General features: G+C 37.5%; 1 protein-coding gene across 3 annotated transcripts in view; it reads right to left on the minus strand.

Moving 5' to 3' along the window:
- Positions 1–17,672, minus strand: part of ITPR2 (inositol 1,4,5-trisphosphate receptor type 2) — a 563,379-nt gene that overhangs the window by 160,414 nt on the left and 385,293 nt on the right. For all 3 annotated transcript variants that reach the window (XM_043881798.1, XM_043881799.1, XM_043881800.1), the window contains 3 exons: positions 15,565–15,675; positions 11,705–11,800; positions 9,920–10,042 (listed from right to left, as the gene is read on the minus strand). In XM_043881798.1, the coding sequence (XP_043737733.1) occupies positions 9,920–10,042; positions 11,705–11,800; positions 15,565–15,675 (330 nt within the window). The remainder of the gene's footprint in view (positions 1–9,919; positions 10,043–11,704; positions 11,801–15,564; positions 15,676–17,672) is intronic.

The following is a 17,672-nucleotide window of genomic DNA, read 5'->3' on the forward strand; positions in this document are numbered from 1 at the left end:
ACCCTTAAAGGGGAAGAAAAAGATACTAGCTTTGCTTGGGGACAAGGAAACAACTCAAAGGTTAAAATATGCTAGGGGATGTATGTATTACCCTGTATGGAGAAAAAATACACAGAAACAGCCCTGCCTGGTATCGATAGCTCTACTAATGGACTTTGAATTCAAGACTATGGTTGAAATCAGAGCAGACCTAAAGAGGAGCCCAAGAGGGCTTCCCTGGCGGCTCAGAGGGAAAGAATCCACCGACAGCGCAGGAGATGCAGGTTTGATTCCTGATCCAGGGATCCCATGTGCTGCGGAGCAGCTATGCCCATGTGCCACAACATTTGAGCCTGTGCTCGAGAGTCCGGGAGCCACAACTACTGAAGTCCATGTGCCCTAGAGCCCGTGCTCCAAAATAAGAGAAGCCACTGCAGTAAGAAGGCCACACATCACAAGTAAAGAGTGGCCCCTGCTTGCTGCAGCTGGAGAAAAGCTTGCCACCCCATGGACTGTAGCCCGTCAGATTCCTCTGTCCACCTAATTCTCTAGGCAAGGATACTGAAGTGGGTTGCCATTCCCTTCTCCAGGAGATCTTCCTGTCCCAGGGTCGAACCCAGGTCTCCTGCATTGCAGGCAGACACTTTACTATCTGAGCCACCAAGGAAGCCCAATGAAAACAGCACAGTCAAAAAACAGGTACAGAATAATAATAGTAAATTTTAAAGAGGGGCCGAAGACACAACAAAGGCCTTCTACATTCCTAGAATTCAGATTGATGCTCTAATAATGTCACACAGAAATAAATATAAGTCTACCAAACATGAAATGTTAAGCAGAGAAATAATTGCTTCCACTGAACTTGGCCTGATGATCCTCACACCAAACTAACAATTAGAAGTCCAATTACAATCCACTTCCTGGACTACATTTTTTTTTTTTTACTGCTCCCACTAACCATGACTCTGAGAGGTCACATGAAAGGCAGTAATCCAAAGATTCTTTGGTGCTTGTTGAAAGATATGCAGGAGCCTATTTGAGGGGTTAAATACCTAAGCATTTTTCCCTGATATAGTTTTCTTCATGAAAAAAAGTTTTTAAATGAGGCTTCATGGGTGCCCAGAGTTTGCGAATCTACTACTAATAATGTAGCCAAGATCTACATACATGAAATAAAGAACAATTCTAGAATTATACACAGCATAAGCTAGTGAGAAAGAATATAGCAGTTTTTTTTTTTTTTGGGAGGGGTGGACATAACAGAACTCAAACAAAGACCACTGTTGACTGGAAATGGGGTAACTAGGTTTCTATTTGAGCTTTAGAGGAACTAAGGTAATAATAAATGAATTTTAAAAACAAGAAGAGATATTTTGTTAGTTCAGAGGAAAGATGGTATCATGAATGAAAGTAAGAAAAGTTCCTGATATGAGGGAAGATATTATAGGGTCCTGTCTATGTAGAGTTTGCTGATATGACTGGAAAAAAATAAACTACTAAATTAAAAAGAAAGTCCACAGCAGCTGAGTGATATCCTTGACTGTGAGAATGCTAATGTCAATTTTGCAGGATTCTGTAAATCTTAGAGTACCTGTATTACATAAAAACACTATCAGCATGCATGAATTTTTGCAATACATTATTCTCCTAAACTCTTGTTGAGTATCTACTATAGCTAGGTACAATACTTAGCATAGGATCAGAAACAATAATTGTTTGTGCACAGGATTTATACTCCAGGGGGAGGAAATACCATCAATTTTGATTGTGGTAATGAGAACAGGAAAATATCTTTCTTTTTTAATTATTATACTTACGTTAAAAATATTAAAGTTTTAGAGTATATCATGTCCCAGTCATTCATTCACTCAATCACGCGACGTTTGTTAAATGCTTACAATCAGGGTCATTACAGTTATGAAACATGTTGACTCAATTAAAATTATTGTAATTAATTTCAAATAAAGACATAAGAAGATACCATACCAAATCCTTACCAATATTCCCCAAAGGAGTTCCTTTCTCTAAAATGTCTATGGTGTATGTTTGCAGAAGTTGTTGCCTCTGCCTGGAATGTTCTCCCCAATTCCCCTATTTGTCAAGATTCAGTTCAAGTGTCACTTCCATGAATTCTCTCCTGACTTAAGAGAAGTGTGTCTTGTACATATCTCCATTTTAACAAAAGTATGTTAGATTATCATAATTTATCTGTCTTCCTCTCTCCACTCCAGGGCTCCCCAGGTGGTGCTAGTGGTAAAGAACCTGCCTGCCAATGTAGGCAGACGTAAGAGACACAGGTTCAATCCCTGGGTTGGGAAGATCCCCTGGAGGAGGGCATGGCAACCCACTCCAGTATCCTTTCCTGCAGAGTCCCATGGACAGAGGAGCTTGGTGGTCTGCAATTCATAGGGTCACACAGAGTCGGAGACAGCTGAAGCAACTTAGCTCTCTCTGCTCCAACACACACTTAACCGTGAGCTTTTTGATGGCAACTTTGGAGAAGGAAATGGCAACCCACTCCAGTATTCCTGCCTGGAGAATCCCATGGACGGAGGAGCCTGGTGGGTTACAGTCCACAGGGTCACAAAGAGTCGGACACGACTGAGTGACTTCACTTTCACTTATTCATGTTCTATCTTAGCAACTAAAATGATGCCTGATATAAGAGATGTTCAGTAGGAGGGAAAAAGCAAGACCAAGGGATGCCCATAGTGGTCCAGTAGTTAAGAATCTGTCTGCCAATGCAGGGGACACAGGTTTGATCTCTGGTCCATGAAGATCCCACATGCTGCAGGGCAACTAAGCCCATGTGCCACAACTACTGCAGCCCATGCAACCTAGACCCGGTGATCTTCTGCAACAAGAGAAGCCACAATGAGAAGTCTATGCACCACAACCAAGAGGAGCCCCTGCCCACTGCCACTAAAGAAAAGTCCATACAGCAATGAAGATCCAGCAAAGCCAAAAAAAAAAAAGAGGTGCTTAATCAATAAATGTTCCTGAATGATAATCTTATAATAAATAAGCCTCAGGTGCAGTGTTTGTAATCAGTATAGTGTTTAAGTGCTGGGAGCTGGGTGAGGGTCCAGCTACACAGGTCTTCTACCACTGGAAACATGCCAAGCTTATTGCCACTTTCCAGACATCTCTGGGATGCTCCCCCACACTGCCCCATTACATATTGCTGACTTCTGCTTTTTTTTACCTAGATCTAGCTTCAATATCACCTCCCTAGAGAAAACTCTCCTGATCAGTCATTCTGCAATCGACCTCCTGAGTGTCTTTCACCCCACCCTCTTCTCATTCACTGCAGAGTTTGTATGACTATCTGTTCTCTCTGGTTTGTCTACTCCTCACTGCTCCCAGTCAGAATCTAGGTCCCCTGAGAGCTGATTTCTTGCTGCTTTCCCTCACTGCTGTATTCCTAGTATCTAGTACAGTGACTGACATCTGGTAAAACACTCAAAAAGACCATATAATTGAATAAAAACGGAATGAGAAATTTAGATCCCTTAGTCCACAAGAGGGCTTCCTTGGTGGCTCAGTGGTAGAGAATCCACCTGCTAATGCAGGAGATGTGGGTTTGATCCTTGGGCCAGGAAGATCCCCTGGAGAAGGAAGTGGCAACCCATTCCAGTATTCTTACATGGAAAATCCCTAGGACAGAGGAGCCTAGCAGGCTACAGTCCATGGGGTCGAAGAGCTGGACACGACTTAGCGACTAAAGAAATTCACAAGTGGCAAACTACATTTCACAAGTTGCATTCTGCCTGCTGGTAAATTTTGGTTGGCATGCTTGACGTTTTTAAAATTTTTGAATGAGTTGTCAATTTTTTAAAATTAGATTTCACAATGTTTTAAATTTAAAAATTCAGACATTTTGAAGTAGTGGAGGAATAGGAAATTTAGTGCCTGCAATCCCAATTGGAAAGTCGACAGAGGTAAGGAACAGCTTACCAGATCACCAGATAGTCCCAGTCTCACCTGCCCTCACATCACCCACTTTTGCTTGGCCCTGAAGGTCGTTTGGGTTTTGGTCCTGGTCTCTAATATCCTACATACATCACGGTCACATAATTACTAGAAACCCTGCCCTCCCAGACTGCTGTTACTACTAAATCTTGGACTATATCTTTACAGATAAATTAGCACAAGAATGTACCTTTATATTATTCTTGCATTATGACATGGAAAAATCAAACAATTAAGAGCAAAAACTGAATTTCCTAGATACCAGAAGAAAATCTAGGTGAGGGTTTAAAGATATCAAGGTAGTGGAAAAAATTATCATTAAAACATTAGAAAGAAAATGAACCAGGATGAAGTAGATGTAACTACTATGACTAAGATTTGTTGACCTTAATTAAAATTCACAAAGAAAAAAATGAAACCCAACTGAAGAATGGACAGACACATTTTCAAGCAATTCAGATAATAAACAGAAATGACCAACTAACATATTAAAAGATAATTCATTTTATTAGGAATCCAAAAGATGTGGATTAAGATGAAATTCCTTTTCATCTACCTCATTAATTTATTCAACAAACATGTATTGAGTGGTCACTGTGTTCCTGACACTATTCAGCTTGGTCAATCTTTATTTAAATGGTAATAATTTTAGGATTCAGTAAGATGATTGCCATCACATGGTGAAAAACAATTTTATAATGTGCACCAAGAACCATAAAATAGTTACTACCATGAAACCTAGTAATTAAACTTCTTGGAATTTATCCTAGGAAAATAGTCAGTGCAGCAGACAAACATTAATGCATGAGGATGTTAATCATAGCATAATTTATAATATTGAAAACATTAGAAGCCTAAATGTCTAACAATAAAAGTGATTAAATAAATTATGGTGCAATAAAATGGTGAACAATTATGCAGACATTTAAACTGTGTTTTCAAAGACTATTTAATGACATGGGGAAATGATGATGAAAAAATTTAAAGCCTATATTTAAAAATAATCTCATATATCCAATTAAAGTGATCCATTTTTCTTGCCTTAAGAGCCAGGAGTTACTTTTGCTTTCCATAGGCAAGCTATCTAATACTTCTCTGAATCCTGCAAGGCACATAACATTTCACATTTCTCCATATGCTTCTCAATTCTAGCAGGTACTGAAATAAACGGTCTCACATGCTCACTGCAGCATTATTCACAATAGCCAAGACATGGAAGCAATGTGGTTGTCTTTCAATCAATGAATGGATAAAGAAGATCCAATATAGATACACAGTGGAATCTTATTCAACCATGAGGAAGATCTCTCTGTTTGCAACAACCTGGATGAACCCTGAGAGCACTATGTTCAATGAAATAAGTAAGACAGAAAAGGACAAATGCTGCATGATATCACTTATATGTGGAATCTAGCAATGACAAACTCAGAGAAGCAGAGATAGAGTGGTGTTTACCAAGGTTTGGGAGGTGGAGGAAAAAGGGAGGTATGGGAGTCAAACTCCCAGTTAAAAGATTAACAGATTCTGAGGAGCTAATGTATAGCCCAGTCATTAGAGTTAGTGATATTGTATCATAAACTTGAAAGTTGCCCAAAGTGTTGATCTTAAATGTTCTCGACACAAAAGAAAAATCACAATCATGTGACTAAACTGGGTATTAACTAAGGTATCAAATCAACATACTTCACACCTTAAACTTATACAATATTATGTGTCAATTGTATCTTAATAAAACTGGGGAAGAAAATAAAATTAACATAAAATAAAGTCTCACAAAAACAGAACTGCCACAGGGAATCAAAGAAACAATGTGTGTGTGTTAGTCATGTCTGACTCTGTGTGACCCCATGGACTGTAGCCCTCCAGGCTCCTCTGTCCATGGGATTTTTTTGGGGGGGCAAGAATACTGGTGTGGTTTGCCATTCCCTTCTCCAGGCGATCTTCCCAACCCAGGAATCGAACCCAGGTCTCCTGCATTGCAGGTGGACTCCTTACTATCTAAGCTACCAGGGAAGCCCTAAAGAAACAACAGGACTTCATATATGTTAAACTTATCTAAAGTACCTAACATTGTTCTAGATTTCACACAATGGCTGTTTTATAGAAAGACAGGAATAAAGAGAAGGAATAGGAAGAAAGTAGAATATTAAAGACCAAAGCTAAAGCAGAGAGAGGAGGCAGAGATGCATGAGACGAGCATGTGAAGGACAGAAAATGTAAAAGGACACATAGCTGAATTTTAAGGAAATTACTCTGCATGTCACTATGGTATTAGAACTTAAGAAATTCCCTTTTTCAAGTATTGATAGTTCTATGTAGATCAGACAAGACACTTACAAGAAGCATTATTTGTTTCTCGTAACACCAACCACAGGAAGGGCCAAAAAGGATGTCATGGTAGAAAAAGCAGAACTACCCAACTACCATGAAAAGAATAACAACAAAAATTGAAAGTCTGAGGGCACCAAAATAGACTGTCTGTGCAAAAGATGATTATAGTAAAACGAGGAGGAAGCTGAACCTCAGTTTTGGAATTACTGAACTGTGCAAAGGCAGAAACCAATCTGCAGGGTCATCAGCATCACAGAGCCAGACAACTCCACACTCACAACGGACACAGCCAAGCCTGGACCCCAGAACACTCTCGGAGCACGGCTACATGGCTACTTGCAAAGCAAGGCTTACAACCACTGTCTTTGGCATTTGTGCCTCAGTGTGGAGGCTGTTTGGACAACAGATTCATAAGGAGGAACTCAGCAACCATCTCTGCCTCCTAAGAAACCAGGACAATATCCTGGCCTAGAGACAGCCAAGGAAGTCACTTGAGGAAAGATCAAAAGAGCATGGGTTGGCTCTCTTCTGAGTGAAAACTGAACTTTTCATTAAAACTAGTGGGAGGAGCCACCCCATAGGGCATACATGAATAAAGTGGCAAGGGAGCAACTTCCAGTGTCATTGTAAGAAAGTAAGCAGACCGCTGCTTAACTTCCCTGCTGGTTACATACACTGCTCTGTACATCTTGCACTCCCGTCCGAGACGCCTATAGACTCCAGCTTCGTGTTTACACTCTTACAGTTTAATCACAAGGCCTTAAGGATTCCAGATCTCCTTCCCTCACTCAGTCTGACATTCTCCCTCTTCCTGAAGTCTGGCCTTATTTATGTGCCTATATATTGTACCATCACAGCTCCTAACACTTCGGTTTGGGGGAGATTCAGAAACCTCTAGATATCCACTCAGGCCATTTTCACATCCATTATCTCTTCGTTTCAGTTAAGTAGTTTTTAGCTCTTCGTTACTTTTTTTTTTAACAGGTAGTTCTGAATCCCCCACTCCTTGCACAACTTCACCATCATTGTTGAATCTGTTTCTCTCTAAGCACTTTCATAAACTCCAATCCATCAAAATCACTGACATTATGCTGCCTTCATTTTTAACCTCTTTCATAATTTAAATCATTATCTTTCAATCTAAGAGTAGCTTTTGTATTCTTTATTCTTATTCTCCACTCTTTTCAACATTCACCTTAACTTGTCTTAAAAATCTGTATTCTTGGGATTTCCCTGGCAGTCCAGTGGTTAGAACTCTGAGCTCCAATGCAGGGGACACAGGTTTGATTCCTGGGTTAGGGAAGTGAGATCCCAAATCCCACATGTCATGTGGCATGGCCAAAAAAAAAAACAAAACCCACAAAACAAAACCTAATCTCTACTCTTGTATTTAATCTGTTTAAAACTGAACTGACCTAACATGGGTCTTTCCTGACAAGATTTTTATTGTTACTCATAACTGATAACATGAAATTACATTTTTAAATGTCTTCTCCATGGGTTCGAGGTAATCTGGCTCAAACATCTGCTCTTTTATTTGTCTCATGGCTGACTTGGCTGGTCGGGTTGTTCACTTCCAACTTGAAAGACACATGGTTAGATCTTGCTCAGGCAGTGGAATAACCTTTCCAGGCAGAGCGAGACTAGCTTTCAGTCAAAAGAACATGATGGGTGGCTGGACTCGCTGACTTCCTTCTAAAACTCAGTACTGCTCACTCTGATCTTCTCTTTTTCAGTGGTTTTCCTTCCACAATGCTGCAGCTTCTGAAATAACTTCTTGCTCATGTACACGTGCTATGTCACTGTATTTCTATCTTTGTTGTAGAAGCCACTACGATTTTATTCTCAGTTTGTGATTTTTTTCCCCTCTCTACTCTCATTCAATCTCTGGACAGTCCTTCTCTGGCTTGATTCAATTGCTGTCACCCAATTTCTTTCTCTCTAAAACTATACCTCTTCCGCATCTTAAATCTCTGTGTCCTACTTTCTTCAGTGTTATCTCTTCATCTTAGCTTTCAGTTCCTTAATACTTAAAATTCTCTCATCTTCCTAGCTATAACCCATTTGCCCTGACCTTTTCTCTTCTCTATTTTGCTATATTGTGGGAAGGTTCCTTGACGGCTCAGCAGGTAAAGAATCCATCAACAATGCAGGAGAAGTGCAGGAGATGTGATCCCCGGCTTGGAAAGATCCCCTGGAGAAGGAAACAGCAACCCACTACAGTATTCTTGCCTGAAAAATCCCACTGACAGAAAAGCCTGATGGATTACAGTCCACAGGGTTGCAAGAGTTGGATGTGGCTGAGAACATACTGTGAGAGACCTAAAAATCTTCTCAATGGTGCAACTATACTACAAAATTATCACAGCTTCTTGTATTAATATCTTTTAGAATTTGACTCCTTTCTGAATTTTTTGTAAAAGTTATACTCAAGGTTACATACATTAGGTAGTTCTATATGAGGACAGAGATGGGTAAGAATTGTCTAAAGAGGAAATTTTTAATACCTTAAACTTACACAGTGCTGTATGTCTATTACATCTCAAAAAACTGGACAAATTTTAAAAACAGAAAGTTAATCTATTCAAAGTCTTACTTATATCTACCAATGTTTGTTTAATTACCTGATAAGATATACAGGGAAGCAAGAAAAGGTAGAGATTGTCAATGGGGGAAAATGACTAGCAAGAGAGTCTAAAGTTTAGACTTTATTCTGTAAAAAAGTGAGAGATATATAGATAATCACTATACGATGTGAAGAACTGACTCCTTGGAAAAGACCCTGATGCTGGGAAAGATTGAAGGCAGGAGGAGAAGGGGATGACAAAGAATGAGATGGTTGGATGGCATCACCAACTCAATGGACATGAGTTTGAGCATGCTCTGGGGGCTGGTGATGGACAGGGAAGCCTGGCATGCTGCAGTCCATGGGGTTGCAAACAGTCAGACATGACTCAAGAACTGAACTGAACTGATATAGATAGAATCAAATGGACATATGTCCATCTCAATTTTTTAACTTCTAAAACAACTCTGCATTAGAAGATACAAGTTTAAAGTGGATCTTCAGGTTAAAAGAACTAAATATGTCAAATAACACTAACCAAGAACCTGTTTTCATACTAACACAAAATAGAAATGGTTTTCCTTTGAAAGAATGTGAATTTAGCTTCATATCTTTTAGAATTCTGGTAAAAAACAGTTAGAGGCTGTCACTTTACAGGTTCTGCAGGAAATACCCCAGTCTACAATTCAAAGAGGCCAGAAGTCTGTTTTGACCTGAATGCATCCTTTCCTTTACACTCCCTGTCTTCTCAGGAGCCTCTGTCCTCTCTGCTTCCAGACTTCCATCTGTTGCCATGGATACCTATTCCTTAGGCTCTGACGTGGGATTCTCTCCTCCTTGCTGGCCCAGTTTTTGGTACCAAGTACTGTTTTCTTGTGGACCAGCTCTGACCACAGCCCTAGGGGTACCAGCAGGCATTCTGGGAGCTTTTTCTTCTCTTGACTCAGAGCAAGGGACACACGTGCTGAATAAATGGAAGGACCAGATCTTGAAAGTATTGACAGCAAGCCATGACATAAGATGAGATTGGTAAGATCAGCAAAACAATACAAAGATTAAAAAATGTGATACCTGATGGGCCAGGATATAGATATTGTGTCCAACATCCTTTGGGGAAACACCATCATCTCCGCCCTCATCATCCCCGTGATCGCATTCCAATCCTTGGTTGTAGGCATTCTTCATCACATCCACCTATCAAAAAACCAACAGGAACATCAAGACTTGAAATGCCACAAACAACATGCATTTGCCTCGTTTATGGGGTACAATTAAAAACTGGAATGCCTCCTAAGACTTGAAAAATATACAAGAATTCTAAATGAAAATGACACTGGAAACCTTCTTCATGTAAATGATTATGGAATTCTTTTCCTACAAAATTCGCTGTTTTCCTTGGAAAATTTGGCTTCGATTTTTGAAAGCTGACAGGGCCAAAGTTCCCATGAATTAGGAGACTTTGGAACCCTGATAAGCACCTGTTATTTATCAAGCGTCCACTAGTAACAAGGACACATGGTGCTGGACAGACACCATTCTCTGCCTGAGGACCCAGTGGTGGATATGACAGAGTTTCTGCCCACACGGAGCTTATCATCCAGCGGAAGTCAGCAAGGGGCCAGCCTAACAGTCCTGCCTGCAGTAGGAATAAGTGTGACGCACTCAGTAAGCACTAAGCATTAATTCAGGGTAAGCATTCATTCAGGCAGAAGGTTGAGGGTGGGCCACAAGGAGGAAGTGGATGATGGGACAATAGTGTTGTAGATAAAGTAAATGATATTTTCAAAGCACCATTGTGCGGAGTTGCTGTTGAATGAAAACATAACTCATCACCTTCACTTAACTATGAGGATGAGGAAGTGTCTTGTTCTTCCTAGCCCACTGCCTTGCAGATACTATGCTGTCATTAAATATGTTAAATCAAATTGCACCTTATCTTTCTCTTTATCTGCATTCTTCCACTCTATTCCTTACTATTGGAGAGCAAAAGAGGTCCTTCATACATCATATTTTCCTACCCTCCCTGCCTCTCTGCTCTTCTCCTAACCTTCCATGTTTCCTGTTAACATTACACATCGCTCCCCTGTCCCTTCCCTGAACCACCCGGGCCCACAATTTGTTCTAATATTTAGCAAATGCTCTTTCACATCAATGAACTTATCCTGCTTACACATTAAAAGTGTCTTCAGAGAGTTGCCCATAGCACCAACAGGGGTACTCAAACAACTAGGACTTAGTTATTAGGGGACTGGCTATACAGTTTGAGAATGTTCTCAATGCTTTTGAAACTCAATGCTGTTAAAAGCATGCTGATATTTCTTCATAATTCCCATGTCACAGTGAGGAGGAAAGTATAACCTCTCCAACAGGAAGACAACACTAATGATCTCTGGGGATTTCCCATCAGGTCTCCATGCAATTTTCTCCAGGCTGAACACCGTGTCATGTTTCACTAAGGACAACTGCAAAAGATATTTATTTTGTTTTTATTTTCAGAAAGAGGTGTAAATATAATTTTTGAGGGGTACAAACATTTTTTATTTATCTCACATATATACTAATACACAAACTAAACTTTTTTGGGGGCAAAAATAATTTGCAGATAGTTCAGTTAAGTGTAACAAGCTGGTTAAGAAAAGTATTTAGAGTGGATAAACCAATGAAGTCATAAGGACCCAAATCACACAGGCCTTTGCTTTCATAAGCCTTCTGAGGTATCAGTAATGGCAGGTCATGATGTACCATCATGTCTTGGTAGACCAGGGAAAGCCAGTAGACATTTCCCCTGACATATATACTATACACTGTCCCTTTTAGGTTACACATTATTGACACGACTTTCAGAAGGTTTCTTACCAGCTCTCTGGGTCTCATGTTGAAAAGAATCCTTTCTGCATTCTCGCTGTCATGTCGGCTTTCCATGATGGCCAGCAAAAGCTTGGAGGCATTGTTCTAAAGATACACATTGAGTTGATGCACATGAAAAATCTATTTCATAGATTAAGGATACCCTGCATGTGTTTTAATTGAGATTATCAGGACTATTTATTTTAAATCAAGCACAAGTGTAACCTCCTATTTTCAGTTGGCTTATTAACATTTTAAAAGAGAATGTTTTATCTTATTGTCAACACAAAATAAAAGCAATGAATCATTCGAGGTATGTTACAAGGAAATTTTAAATATTGCTATAAAGCCCTTTTAAACAGAAAATTGACTTTATATATGATACATTAAAATATAATCATATTTTCCTTCACTATTTCCTAAGTAGAAAATTCTTCATATTTTCTATGAAGACAATCTAACAAGACAGTAAGTTGAACCAGTATCAATGACATATTTGACAAAAATGGCATAGAGTTCATTAGAATTCAGCACAATTGTTTTTAACATGAAACATCAACTCATAGCAAATCAAAATCTTAAATAAATTTGATCAATAATTAGTGAGAATTAATTTATAAAATTCTAAATTCATGAGTTAGAAAGAAAGTATAAATTTATTGATAATAGTTTAGACTCCCTACATGGTAATATATATGAAACATTTTAACAAGTTGGGTTGTAGAATATTTTTTATTTTTTTTTAATAGAAAATAAAAACAGTTCATGTTGTCTTCGGTGCTTCCTAATTTGGTTTTAAAAAGGTATTCTCTCGAACATGTTTACCTATAGAAGAAATCTTAAATGTTTCTGATTCAGCCAAGTTATTATCCAAAATGGGAACCACACAGTTACAGAAAGTCTTACAACCAAAGCACAATATCCTCAGCATTTGGAAGGATGCTCTGTTTTCAATTTCTACAGATTTGCACAAATCCTAAAATTCCCTTTTTATAATAAAGCATCCCATACAAACAGCATATCTTTAAAAAGGTACGGTTCTAGAGCTAGTTGAGAGCTTGCATCTTTAGAGCAATCTGAACTGACCCAGCCTAGAATGAAAAGCTAAAACCCCAGCAACACTTAACAGTACTCTAGTGAACTTCACTCAGCAGGCCCAATACAAAGTAGCTTAAAAATACATCCAGCTTCAGAATGCTATGGGCAATATGGTGTTTCCCTAAGCAATTTTTTCATACTATCTTGGAGGAATAAAAATCTTATAAATGACCTACTAAAATCTGAATCAATTTGAAAGTACAAGAAACTATATATACTAAGAAATCCAACTTATATGTGTTAATAAACGATTCTCTTCCAAAAGAAGCTAGAGTCCTTAGACAAAAAAAGAAAAAAACAACAACAACAACAACAACAAAACCTACTTATTTTACAAATTCAGCAATTTATAGTCCAGGTCAGTTATGAAATGTAAATTAAAAGGGACAAGATATATATATATGAAAAAATTCATGAAATTGTATAGCAAATGAGTACATTAAATGTACTTAAAATTATACCTGTTTAAGTTAAATGTACTTAAAATTATACCTGTTTAAGTAATTAAATTTAAGAGTAAGTAAGTGATATATAATAAAACCTTAACATTTTTTTCATATGGCATCTCTATAATGTTCCAGGGAATTTACAATTAAAAGCATCCTACCTATACCTTCTAAAATTTGCCAGTATACTATATCATTCTGTCTTACAAACACTGTTCTCATATTGGCCATTATGTACAAAGCCTCATGGATTATTTAGAAACATACACTCATCTCTCTTAGCAAAATATTATAAATATTTCAATTCAAATTCATTCATTTTCTATTTTACACATACCTTGACCTATCCAACTGTCATATTTTGAAAAGGTAACATAAATGAAATTTTAAATGACCCTTTTTTCAAAACAGATTTTCATTTGAATAGCCAAGAATATCTTCATACAATTAAGTCATACCCTATCATTTAGGTTTTTCCCCCGCCATAGGTCTGAATTTGTAAATAATCTATATGTTTACACATTGTTTTAGTCTATTTTTCAGATTTTTTTTTGATGTGGACCATTTTAAAAGTCCTTGCTGTACTTGTCACAATATGGCTTCTGATTTTTTTTTTTTTGCCATGACATGTGCAATCTTAGCTCCCCAACTAGGGATTCAACCCACAACCCCTGCATTGGAAGGTGAAGTCTTAACCACTAGACTGCCAGGGAAGTCCCCTACACTTTAAGTTGATGAATCCTTCAGTATTTCCCCCAGTTAAGTTACATCAATTAAAAATGAGATTTAAAAAAAAAAATGAGATTTAAAGGTGTAAGTAGTTAAATGAAAGATTTTAAAAAATATCTAAGGCTTCAAAATGCGGTTTCTTTCTGAAATATGGTTAAAGATGAATTCAAGATAAAATCTTTTTTTTTCCTAGTAACTCAAATTAAGCTATCATATAGGCCAAGCTGACTTTGCTAACTGAACAATGAAGTTAATGAGGAAAAGGACACAAGTGTAATCTGCATGCGGATCACCTTGTTTCTCATTTATGAAGAGAAAGACCCAAAGCTGATACATACCTGCTGCAAATAAAAATAGTGAAAATACGCAAACATAACTCTGTTTGCTTACTAAGAGCCATTAGCACAATCTCCACATAAGTAGTACATATATGTATTCCATTATGTGATCTAAATCTACACTTAGAAAAAACTATAAAAATACCATTTCTATCCTTCTTGGCCATAAATTTACCCGTAAAAGGTGAACTTTATCCTCTCTATGATATTGGATCAACCCTATGTTTACGGAAAAATTTTAAATAAGCAAAGTTTTTAGTTCTAACACCTAATATATGCAGTCTTTAATAATTCATCTCAATTGAATATCATGTCTTTTTATTTGGAATTATATAGTTTCTTGTGTATATTCATTTATCTATTTCCATTTGAACAAAAAGTTGAAGAAATTTTTTTCAAAATGCCATTGTGCTCTTGACCTCGGATAAATGGAACTGCTGCAAAGTATGCACATGATTTAAGCTAAAGCAACTTCTCAAAGGGGGCTTCCCTGGTGGCTCAGTGGTAAAGAATTCGCCTGTAATGCAGGAGATACTGGTCCAGACCCTGGGTCAGGAAGACCCCAGGGAGAAGGAAATGGCAACCCATTCCACTATTCTTGTCTGGAAAATCCCATGGACAGAGAACATGGGGTTGCAAAAGAGTTGGACATGACTTAGCAACTAAACAAAAACTCCTCAAAGGGAGCTTGAAAAGGGCTTACAGTATTGGAGAAAAAATTAAAATTCTAATATAAAAGAAAACAACTTTCAGGAAATAGACATAAAACTAAGACAGAGCCCTCTTGAAAAGGGCTTACAGTATTGGAGAAAAAATTAAAATTCTAATATAAAAGAAAACAACTTTCAGGAAATAGACATAAAACTAAAACAGAGCCCTCTTCTACCATAGTCTCATTAATTGTGACTTGTTAGATAAGAATTCTATAGTCAAGACGAATTAAAAACATATGGCACAGTGAATGTTCAGCATCTTACGTTCCTCTAGATAATGAAAAATAGAAAAGAAAAGCAGTGAAACAAAGAGACTGCTTAAAAACACTTCCAGTAAGGTGTCCTCAAATCTTATTTGACACTTTATCAGGAATTCAGTGCTCATTGGCCTTTTACTATCCCTTTCTGTCAATGCATTACTTGAAAATATAATAATACGCTTGCTTTTTAGAAGACCTACTTGAGCATTTAGAGTCAACTCTGAAAGTGAGTTTCATACAGAGAATGTCACTTTCCCCTTTGCCCCACCAGTGGGCTTACTTTACCTTTAGCTGGAGCACCAGGTCCATTCGATATTTACCAAGAGGGTTTATGTCATTTAGAATCAAAGCAATGATGATATCAATTCCATTAGATTCATGAGTAGCAATACATGTCTAGAAAACAAAATATTTTAAAAATAACAGTCTATTTACAACATAAGAGCACTAGAGGCCACGACATAAAACAACAGAATCACCTTAGCTTTTTGACCTTTAAAATACAATTAAGATTTAACTTTGAGATTACGTCTAAGATAAGTCAAAGATTTAACTTTACTTATTCTTTTACATAGAGTCTATTATTTGATTAGTGTTAATTAAAAGAGTTGTATGAAGAACACAGAGAAAGACATTGTATGAAACAGGTATCTTTTCAGGTGAATGATTTTTGTAGAATTTCAAAAAACAATGGTCTATAAATTTTTATGTGTCCTTCATTAGAGAAACTCTTTACATTTAGAATTTTAAGATCTGATCAATTTTAAGAGAATATTCCTATTTATAAAAACCTTATGCCCAAGGTTTGTAAGTCAAGTTTATCTATAATGATGTGGCATCTTCATTTCTCCGCTATTTAATGCTAAATGAGTAACAATCTATGCTATTGACTATGCTGGGAATACAGTCACCTCCTGATATTTCAGACATCGTGTCAGTTATGCTGGTTGAGGGAAAAGATTCCTTAAACTTAAGCAATTTATAGAGGAATCTAACTTGGGGAAAGTTTATAAAGCACCCTGAGAGATAAATGTCAGTATTTTGAAGGTTAGGGCCTACCGTGCTAGGACTCTGAATTTAATTCATTTTATACAACTTGAAAATCGGGAACTAATGGTTGGAATTTGTGGAACTACATCTTACCATGCAGCATCCAGAGTCAAAGAGGTTTGAAAAACTGAAACCCAGGTAAGATAAACGAGAAAGAGTAAAAGCAAGGTAATTCTGAAAGGATTGTTATTTTTCAGGATGGGCTTTATTTCTCTCTTCACACAAGGAAATTTTTACTCCCCTGACACCAAGGAGAGGTATCTTCCATTCATCTACATTTCCTGAGGTTCTTTTGATCATGACAGTGTTTGCGAAACTTAGAGGAAATCAACTTGCAGATCATTTCTGAAATTAGCTAGCAATTTTCCTTCCTTCCACATATTTCCAGAGCATGGGGATCATAGTAACCTTATTTTTAGAGTATATGGGATTCACGCTATATTATTATTAATTTCTATTTTTAGAGCTAACTTGATTTAGTAACTTTCAAAACTCAGTTTCATTTTCTTAAAAAACCAAGAGTGGAGAATACATGCTTTCTATATAGATTTACTTGATTTTAACCAACAACAAAATGAAATCTTTGAATTTGCATATATTTCTTTAACTTAAAATCAACAGTTAGGTTTTCTTATATTATTGACCTGGAAGAGTGAAATATAATACAGAGCAAAATCCACAAACTCTTTCACCATGTCACATGCATATTACAGGGGGTAAAGATCCCCATAACAAATTACTTATGTCAATAATTGTCATATTTCTGCTCTACATACCTATGTATGTACATGTATGTGTGTGTACTTTGTACATATGTCATATAATTTGCAATAGAAAAGCAATTACTTTTCAACATTTCTTTCCTGTGTCAAGCACTGACATTTGGTCTCAGTGGCTTCTTTAAAATTTATATCCAGAAATGTTTGTGATTTGAAAATTCTTCCTTCCAGGGTGGATCCATGCTTGTGACAGTAGCTCCATAACACCTGTGTGGATGCCGAGTCAATAAACTCCAGGCTGGCCCCCGCCCTTTACCAACCCAAGTATTCCATCTTCTCCTCCTTCTCTGTGTCTGTGATATCCAAGAAAATGGAATCAGAGACAAATACCTGGAAGAGGGAGTCAAAACTTTGCCCTGGAAAATGTTATACAGTCAAAAGGGCACTTTGTTTAGACTCAACCACAAGTCCTGAGTTTTAAGAATGGCCCTACAACTTAAGAGATTCCATTACTCTGGGACCTGAATGTCACTTAATTTCTGAGTCACAATCTAGCTATCAGCAAAATGGGAGCAATATGACCTATTTGCTACATTTACTGTCAATATAGAGATGGTAGTATAC

The sequence above is a fragment of the Cervus elaphus genome, chromosome 22 (assembly GCF_910594005.1).
Source record: "Cervus elaphus chromosome 22, mCerEla1.1, whole genome shotgun sequence".
Classification (NCBI taxonomy): domain Eukaryota; kingdom Metazoa; phylum Chordata; class Mammalia; order Artiodactyla; family Cervidae; genus Cervus; species Cervus elaphus.